Source organism: Rhinopithecus bieti, unplaced genomic scaffold (assembly GCF_001698545.2).
Source record: "Rhinopithecus bieti isolate Rb0 unplaced genomic scaffold, ASM169854v2 scaffold_18608, whole genome shotgun sequence".
Classification (NCBI taxonomy): Eukaryota; Metazoa; Chordata; class Mammalia; order Primates; family Cercopithecidae; genus Rhinopithecus; species Rhinopithecus bieti.
Window position 1 is genome coordinate 77652 of NW_016809140.1, and position 10084 is coordinate 87735.

Here is a 10084-nt window from a genome sequence, read left to right on the forward strand (position 1 = left end):
CGTCCCCGCCCGCACCCCGCGGCAGGGCCCAGCGGGCAGGCAGCTCGACGAGGCCCGGGAGGGCCGCGTGCTGCAGCAGCCGGGGCAGCGCCTGGAGCAGGATCCCGCCCGGGCTCCGCATGCCTCGGCCCGGCGCGGGCCCTCAGCCGACCAGCCCCTCCGCCGCGGCGCCTGTTAGGCAGCTGCCCTTCATGGCGCCCGGTTCGCCCGGCCTCGACTCCCTGCGTCCGCTCAGGGGGTGGGAGACAGCCCGGAAAAGGGCGCCGAGTCAGCGGAGGATCGACTGCCAGGCGGGAGTGAGGAGACTCCCGCCCCAGCGCCCACGGAGCCCACTCCGGCGGTGCCCGCCCCTTGTCGGCCAGAGGGGGCGGGGCCGCGGGCGCTCGGGGCGGAGCGGGCTGTGTTCTGGTCCCGCCCCCGTGACGCCTGCCCGCCAGGCTGCAGGGGTCGAGGGGCGTCTGCTTGGGCCAGCGGAGGCCCAGGGCTGCTGAGGGAAACTGCTGGGAGGGCAGAAGGAGCTCTGGGGAGGGCGGGGCGACTGGCAGGGGCGCGCTCCCTGACTTCCCACAGGCGCGCGCATGCCTGCGTGTCAGGGCGCGCGCTCCCCTTCTCGGACCGAGGCGACCCCAGTCGGTGAGCTGCTTGGATTCTCGCCGGTTCCCTCCTGGTCGTTTCCGCAGTAACCTCTTATCCGAGCGGGCAGCTGTGAGTGGCGCTCACATCCGCCGCTACCCTGTCGAATTGGGGAAAGCGTTCTTGTCCTGTTCTGAGGAGGGTTTGGCTATTGTCCTTGACCCTATTCTCCGTCTCAGACTTACCTCCCAGGTAGCGAGGTCACCCTCTGCGGGTTTCATATCGCTTGGTCCTTTAGGAGCTGGAAAAATTAGGTATAAAGTCCCCCCACCCCCTTGACAGAACGCCCCTTTTGACTCCAGAGGTCCTTTATCGAGTGCCAGGCATTGGTCTAGGGGCATTTGAAAAAGATTCACTGAAGGACATTTCTTAAGGGTTCGCTTTCTCAGAGGGCAGCTTCTCAAACTCATTCGCTGGTTTCTTTTCCTCTTTTTGCCTGTTTAATGTTAGTGTTCCCCAGGTCCTCTTGCCTTCTTCCTTGTTAGAGTTCCCTGAGCCATCTCATCCAGGCCCACAGCTTTGATCCTGCCGTGACCCCCATAAGCAGTGACCCCTAAGTCAATGTCTCTGCCCACACTTCCCAGCTTGTGGTGCGGCCTGTGGACACATCTAGACAGAATTCCTGCAGGCAGCTCAAACTCAGCAGAGCTTGGTAGATAGATGATCAACCTGGGCTCAGGTGCAACTCACGTTTAGTAACTGGTCAAACCGTCAGTCCCTGAATCTCATTGTTTCTTTTTAAATTGCAAAATGAAGATAATGGTACAATTTGCTTCATAAGAGTGTTGTGAGGATTAAACAAAATAGTAAAGTAAGGTGATTAGCACTATGCCTGAAATTAGTCTTCAGTAAATGTTAACCATGTGATTGTATCCCTCATTAAAAGTGTGATCCCCCATAGACGGACTCTTCCTTCTGGGTTTGATATCTCAGTGGATGACCTTCCACCCAGTTGCCTGACAAATAACGGATCATGACACCTTAGGTCCTTGCTGATCAGCCTCCTGCTTGCTCCTCCATGCCATTCCCTTCTATCCACCCTGGTTAGACTGAGTCAGGTAGAGTCCCTACTAGATGCCAGGCAAGTGCTGCATCCTTCAACTCCTTTTTCCAAGCCTTGTGACTCACACGGAGGAGCAGCTCTTACTGCTCCCACAGCATTTACCTAAAGTTTTACTTTGGTAAAACAGTACCAAGGAGGGATGGTGCTAAACCATTCATGGGAACTCCACCTCCATGATCCAATCACCTCCCACCAGGCCTCTCCTCCAACAATGGGGATTACATACAGTTTGGGCAGGGACACAAATCCAAACCATATCAGTCCTGCACTACCTTCCCATCACCATCACCCTCAATTTGGTCTTTCCTTTCCTTTCCCAGGCTACTTTCCATATGGCCATTATCACGTTTGTCCCATTGTATTGTAATTTTTTGTTTACATCACTGTCTCCTTTAGGCTTTGAGTTTCTTCTGATGGGCCCTTTACTTATTTAATCTAAGGAGCAATGAGCCCTCTTTAAATGTTTATTGAATACACAAATGATTGCCGTTTGTAGGGGGAAAGTGAAGGCAGGAAAACCAGACAAAATTGCGTAGGCAAGAAGCTATGAGGATCAATGAAGTAGGATAATGGTCCTGGTGTTAGTTGAATGGGGATAAGTTTAAAGAGGAGCTGGGCAACTGATTTGTTTTCAGAAGAGAGGGAGGGGTTAAGGATAACACCTGGATTTCTTATTTGAAGTAACACATAATGGGGCCATCGACCAAGAAAGTGACTACAAGTCTGTAGGAAAGATAGGGTTCACTCTTGATACATGAGACTTGAGGTGTCTATGATAACATCCAAATGTGCTATTCCAGTAGGTGGTTCAAAATATAGATATGGAATTAAATGGGGCATCTCTCCTAGAAATTTTGACATTGGTGTATAGGCAGCAATTAAGACCATGGTTATGAATCAGTGCATGGTGATAGGTGTGCCAAATATTTCCTGTCTGGTTTTCCTGCCTTCATTTTCCCCCTAAAAATGGCAATCATTTGTGTATTCAACAAACATTTAAAGAAGGCTCACTGCTCCTTAGATTAAATAAGTAATGGGCCCATCTTGAAGAAATGTAAATATTTCCTGTTCTCTTTCGGGAATATAGCAGGATTGCATGCCCTGGCCTCCCTGTGATGGGGTTGAACTACATGACATGTTCTCCCAATTAATTGTTAGCATAACATTTAATTGTTGATGCAAGACCTTCCAGAACTCTTTTTCTCTTTGCCATGGCAATCATCAATGTTCCAGAGAGCATATGCACTATCAGTCTTGGTATTGGACGGAAGATGATGAACAGAGTCCCAGTCATATCATGAGGGACATGTAAACCTTGGTTGTTTTAAGCCATTGAGATTTGACTTTTGTTACCAGAGCAAATCTTTGTCATCCTGGCTAATGTGCATAAGAAGAAGAGGTTTAAGGAGGAAAACTTGTGAACATCAATGTGCCTGTTAGACTCTTTTGCTTGTAAGAAAGAGAAACTCAGGAGACTAATTAGAAGAAGGAGCAGCCGGGCGCGGTGGCTCAAGCCTGTAATCCCAGCACTTTGGGAGGCCGAGACGGGCGGATCATGAAGTCAGGAGATCGAGACCATCCTGGCTAACACGGTGAAACCTCGTCTCTACTAAAAAATACAAAAAAACTAGCCGGGCGAGGTGGCGGGCGCCTGTAGTCCCAGCTACGTGGGAGGCTGAGGCAGGAAAATGGTATAAACCCGGGAGGCGGAGCTTGCAATGAGCCGAGATCCGGCCACTGCACTCCAGCCTGGGCGACAGAGCGAGACTCTGTCTCAAAAAAAAAAAAAAAAAAAAAAAAAAAAAAAAAAAAAAAAAAGAAGGAGCAAGTGTTTATATGGGTATATGAGTAGCTATTAGGAGCCCAGGCATAAGCTACTCTCTTATTTCTTTCTCATTGTGTCTCTGCTTTTTGCTGCCTCTTTATTCTCATACTACCAACTGGCTGATTAATCCACTTTTTATCCTCTAGTCTGTATTTCAGAAGAATGTAAGCCAGTTCAGAGCTCTTAGCTGTAAGTTGCTTCATGGGCTGCTAGCCAACCTGGAAATGAGCTACTCTTGGGTCAGGTGCTCATCCTGCTCTAAACAGTGTCACTCGTACCTGAAACATCATTTAGCTTTCCTGGGTATGGGACCTCTGGTAGGGCAGTGCAAGCTGTAGTGGGATATTTCTACTCTCATCCCACTACAATTTATTTTTCACAGAATTGTGAAAGTTATATTTTACAGTTGGACATCAGATGTGTCTTAATCCACATCTACCAGCCCACCACAACCAGCCTAAAACCCTTGTATTCCATTCAGGAAAGACCCAACTGCCTGCCTGGCCTACAAAGCCCTTTATGATCTAGCCTCTGCCTGACATTCCTACCTCACCTCCTGCCACCCTCCCTCTCACATGTTCCAGCCACCCAGGCCTCCTGTGTCTCCCTTGGATGAGTCAAGCTGGTTTCCTCCTCGGGACATTTGCACTGTGCCCTTGCCAATCTTTCTTGTTTGAACACACTGCCCTTGACTCTGAGAAAGCCTGGTCTCCTCCTTCTTGTTCATTTTAAGCTCTCCTGTCATCTCCTCAGAGATGACTTTCCTGATTACCCTCATCTAAAGGACTGCCCTCTCTACATCGGGTTCCTGGTACCCCTTATTTTCTTCATAGCACTTATCATCACCTGAAATTGCCTTGTTTATTCCTTTCTTTCTGTCTTCCTTATGCAGAATGAAATACCATGAAAGTACATATCTTTCCTGTCTTGTGAACCCCTGTACTCTGATTCCCTAGAATAGTCCCTGTCACAGTAAATATTTTTTAAGTGAAGGAAAGAGCAGTGTGCAGTGTGCTCAAATGCTGGTTGTTCTCTGGTGTCCTCTCTCCAGGTTCAGTGTCTACCCTTCCCTGGCTTGCTGTGTGTCTCAGGAGGTTGGCCTCTAGAGACGGTGTCACTCAGCCTCCACCAGGGTCTGGATTTCCAGTTAGGCTTGACCAGTGAGAGGCACCAGCAGAATATTGGAGGATAGTACAAGTGAGAAGTGGTCAAGGTGTTTATCTCTTCCCAATTGACTTTCACTATGGTTTTGGCAGTGGTTCAATTTTGTGAACAAAGTTCTTATTTACCAAGTTTCCAACTCTTTTCCAGCTCTAGTTATGGTTTTCTGATGCTTTGTCATCCCTTTTAATACTTCCTTGATTAGACTCTATTTACAGTTGCTTTTGTTGCCTGCAGAGACTCTCACTGACACAGCAGGGGCAGGTCAGAGGCTGACAAGCGCAGTACAACCATCACTTGAGTTGATATAACTCACCCATAGCCACACAGAGAAAGTTGTGGAAGCAGATTTCAAATGTAAATTCAGGGAGTATGAGGATATCTGCAGAAACTGTTATATTAGAAGTCCGAGGAAGAGAGAATGTTAAGACGTTAAGATGGAAAGATGGAATGTTAAGATGGCTTGTCAAGTGTGATTGGAGTCCCTTTTTCTTCTGGGTTTGGTGGCCTGCTGTTCTCTGACGCTCATTAAAATCTTTAATTAAGGGGTCTTTTAGAGTCCTGGGCTCAAAATTAAAATTTGGTTTATTTTGTAATAGGGCTCCAGAAGCCTTTAATTCTCTATTTTATTTTATTTCTAAAAGAAAAAGATTGGGCACTACTAAGATTGGACACTGCTAACCTAAGATAAAGACCCAAGATGAGAGAAGGACCAATGAGTGTCTCTTAGATATTTCTTTTAAAGGTAGCCATTAGGGCCTTAGGGAAAGTACTTTCAGGAACAGACAAATTGCACTAGTTTGAGAGTGAATGAAAGACAACTATAAAAGAGTGAATTTAGATAGCACTTTCAATGATTTTGGATGCAAAGGAAGAAAAGGGTGATAGCTAGAAGGTAATACAGGGTGAGGAAGGTGGGGACATTCTAACTGAAGGATTCCAGTGTGTTTATAGATTGAAGTAAAGAAGGCTGGAGAGAAGAGAGCATTAAGGAAGAGAAGGGAGGAAATGTTATGAAGCCAGGTTGTAAAGGAGATGAAAGAGGATGTGGTTAAGATATTAGGAGAAGGATTAGATGCAGGGGAGAGACAGTGCTTCCTCTGAGATTCAAAGGAAAGATGTAGAGGTGAATGCAAATTTTCCACTGCTTATTTCTAATTGTAACAGATTCTGTCATTTCAGGATTTATTTTAATGTAGTTGGGGAGTGGCAGGTAGTTTTTCTCTCCCCTTTGATAGCCTGGGGCTTCATTTCTGTGATTTTCCTGATCAAAATAAGAACCAATCTATCTCCTCAGCTCTTCAGGTGTCAATTATACGATAAGCAAATTTTTCCAGGCTGCCTGTTATAGACTTGCCACTATATTTCTGACTTAGATGTAGTACTTTGTTGGTATGTGTGAGGACTGAAAATGAGAAGAGAAAAATCCAATCAAGCATTAAGTAATCACATTTAAATGGAAAATGGGAAGATACTATAAAAAATGAATTCAATGGTACATCACTCTCCAAACTCTAAATTTGCTATTTTATAATTATGAATTTCCATGTACTGTACAATATTAGCTTCAGTTAAAGTGCACCCATGACATTAAATGTGTTTTGATATGTCGTTGTTGAAGCTGACTGTTAAAATTAGTTTGCTGTGATTTATTGTTATTCATGCAAGTGGTTTATCAAATGCAATTGGAGTCCCCTTTTCTTCTGGGTTTGGTGGCCTGCTGTGTTTTTGCTTTTCTCTGGCTTCCATTAAAATCTTTAATTAAGGGAGATTTTAGAGTTCTGGGCTCAAAATTATAATTTGGTTTATTTTGTAATAGGGCTCCAGAAGGCTTGACTCATTTATTTTATTTTGTTTTTTATTTTTGAGACAGGGTCTTGCTCTGTCACCCTGGCTGGAATGCAGTGGCATGTGCATGACTCACTGCAGCCTCCACCTCCTGGCTTAAGTGATCCTCCCACCTCAGCCTCCTGAGTGGCTGGGACTACAGATGTATGCCACCCCGCCTGGCTAATTTTTGTATTTTTTATACTGATGGTGTTATGCCATGTTGGCCAGGCTTCTTTAGAACTCCTAGGCTCAAGCAATACACCTGCCTCGACCTCCCAAAGGGCTGAGTTTACAGGTGTGAGCCACAGTGGCTAACCAGAAGCTTTGAATTCTTCATGAAACTCTGAAACACATAAACACATAAGCCAGGCATCCCTCAGTGAATAACTCCTCAGCAAAAGGAAATCAAAGTATAAGTGCATTGCATCAAATGGTGGCTTCAGGAGAACAATGCTGTTCTTCAACAGGCTTTTCAGCTAGCAAGGCAAATAGTTTGTAGACCCTTTTTGGTGCATTTTACAGAAGACAAGTGCCTTTTTTTCTGACTTGCTTAAGATCTGTAATTTAAATAAGTACATTTGGACCCTGTATGAAATTGCTCTTCACTGTTAGCAACTAATTCTACCTGAATGAGGGGTATGCAGCTTATTTGTTCAAGAAGAGTATATTGAGGGTATATACTTTGCTAGACTCTTTTGAGAATATAAAGATGAATTAAAGGCATTTCCTGCCTTCAGGGAGTACAATCCAATTGTGGAGAAAAGACCAATAATTCCATTACAAAGCCTGTGCGGTGCATGCATCAGAGTGGTGTTGAAAGGTTTAGGATGGCAAGGGAAAGCACAATGACTCCAGATGGATGGCCATTTCTAAATAGTGCTCCTAGTTCTGTTCCTCAGATGTGTTAACTAGACACTTGAAACTGAAGGTGTCCTTGATACTCTGAGCTAATGGTGAAAATAACCAATCTTGGACAACTATCCCATGCAAGGTTACAGTTGTAGTGGGAAATGCTGCAGTCTCATCCGTCTTGATCTGCTAGCCTCATGTTCACACACTTGCCCATGCTTCACCAAGTATGCACTGCCCTGAGGAATCTCTCCAGTCTCCCTCTCACACTGCTCCTCACTGCATATTTGACCCAAAGAAGTGAGTCTTGGTGGAGGCAACATATAAAGATAGTAGAGAAAGGGGAAGCACCAACTCATATTAGCTAAGTAATTGCTTAGCTAATTACCACTCCCAGCCAGAAAATGAAAAATTGTAGGTTAACTCTGCAGATGTGACTTCCAGTCCAGAAGAGTCAGAAGATTTAGTATTTCCAGTTTCCATTAGTCTCAATTTCATGGGAAAGAGTATTTCAGAATTCCAAAAAGAAAACTGTTGTTCATTTATAACAGTGAATGAAAATGCCAAATCTTACTGTTATTATACTTATCTTACCATGCAAGTTGATATATACACAAAGTACTTCTCAGTCTAGCCACTACACTAATTACCACCATATAGGATATTAAGGAGAAAAACTAGTATAAACTATCCACTTTAAATTTTGTTTAAAATGTAAGAAAAGCAAAATTCAGAATATTCTACTACCAATGAACCTTTGTTTACTAGTGTAGAAAATATGATTAGAAACTTATATTGATTACTTTCACAGAATAAATTCATTATTTTTTAGCCATACATACCCAGAATAATGTCTTTCAAGATTTATTAAATATGTATGGTTTTTTAACTCTTCTCATTAATCAAGACTTAAATAAAATCTATGATTGGAGAAAATTTTAAGAATTTGAACTTGAATCTGGATTTACATCAAGATTATTTGTTTCATTTATAAGATATGAGTTAGGGAGGAAGAATCTACTCTGTGGAACTCTAGGCTTAATGTGACTGACCTAATCTTTTTACAGCCTTCTCTCCTAAACCTGTGCTCTCAGTTGAAGAAGAGGGGAACCTTCATCTTCAGTTGAAAAAAAAGGAGTGAAAAACAAAGCACAGGAAGAGAGGGGCTTGCCTGCTAAGCCAGCAAATAAGCTTTTACTCAAAAATGTCTTGTTGGGCATCTACTATGATCCCAGCATTTTAAAGGATACATTGGAGGTGTGCCCTCGAGAATCCATCTTTCAGTGTGAGAAGGCCCAAACAACTGCACCACAAAGTGTTAATTACAGTGACAGCACTGTCAGAAGGAATAACTAAATCTGCCTGGGAGTCAGAGGTTTTGCAGCCATGATGATATTTGAGCTGCGTGTTGAAGGGTAAGTATACAGTTATTTATATCTTACTCATTTCAAAAGGATTTAAGCTGTTTCCGGGTTTTGAGCAGACAGTGGGAGAGTAGAATAGCCTTTCAGGCACAGAAAGTGCCAAAGCACAGAAGTGTGAAAAGGTGCAATGGGCTTGGGAAGTGGCAAGCTGTTCTGAGGACACATGCATAGAATGCACCTCTATGTACTCTGGGGGAAGCCAGGCAAATAATATCAACAAATATGCCATCCTCTAACAGTGGTTTGCAGACTTGAGCATGCATCAGAATTCCCAGGAGAGCTTTTCAAAGAACTGTTTACTGGGCCTCATTCCCAGAGTTTTTAATTCTGCTGGTGTGTGGCCTTGGAAAGCAAGAATTTGCATTTTTCACAAATTCCCGAGTGATACTGGTGCAGCTGGTCTTGGGACCATACTTTAAGAACCATTCAGGGAAGGAAACACTTGGTAGATTATGTCACATGTCCAAAAGACAGAGTAAATAGACTGCAACCCATTTATGGAAAGATGAAATAAACTTGAGAATGTCTAAAGCATAACAAGATTACTTGGAATGATGGCATATGGGGAATAAGAGAAAGGGAAGGAGTCCAGGATGTTAAAATTATGTTCCATAATATAAATGAAATACTATAGTGTTTACAAATTCAAAGAATCTTATTCCACCAACAAACCATACTATTGCAGGAAGTCAGGGACCCCGAACGGAGGGACTGGCTAAAGCCGTGGCAGAAGAACATAAATTGTGAAGAGTTCATGGACATTTATCAGTTCCCCAAATTAATACTTTTATAATTTCTTACACCTGTCTTTACTGTAATCTCTGAAAATAAATTGTGAAGATTTTGTGGACACTTATCACTTCCCCAGTGAATATCCTTGTGATTTCCTATGCCTGTCTTTAATCTCTTAATCCCATCATCTTCTTTGTAAGCTGAGGAGGATGAATGTCGCCTGAGGACCCTGTGATTGTATCAGGGTCCTCAATTTGATTGTATCAAATTGTTTGTAGAGCATTTGTGTTTGAACAATGTGAAATCTGGTCATCTTAAAAAAGAACAGGATAACAGCGATGTTCAGGGAACAAGAGAGGTAACTTTGAACTGGCCGCCGGTGAACCAGACAGAACGGAGCTATATTCCTCCTCTTTCATAAGCAAATAGGAGAAATATCACTGAATTCTTTTTCTCAGCAAGGAACATCCCTGAGAAAGAGAATGTGCCCTGAAGGTAGGCTTATAGACTGCCCGTTTTTAAGGCGTCCCGTCTTTTCTGGTCGAAGCCGAAGGGATGAAATAAGCC

The 10084-nt window shown here is 43.8% G+C and overlaps 1 protein-coding gene across 1 annotated transcript in view; it reads right to left on the bottom strand.

Annotated features, from left to right (window-relative positions):
* Positions 1-372, bottom strand: part of TMEM64 (transmembrane protein 64) — a 25153-nt gene extending 24781 nt beyond the window's left edge. Inside the window, exon 1 of the mRNA XM_017888776.1 lies at positions 7-372. Coding sequence (XP_017744265.1) covers positions 7-121 — 115 coding nt within the window. The 5' untranslated portion in view covers positions 122-372. The remainder of the gene's footprint in view (positions 1-6) is intronic.
* Between the last annotated feature and the right edge of the window lie 9712 nt (positions 373-10084).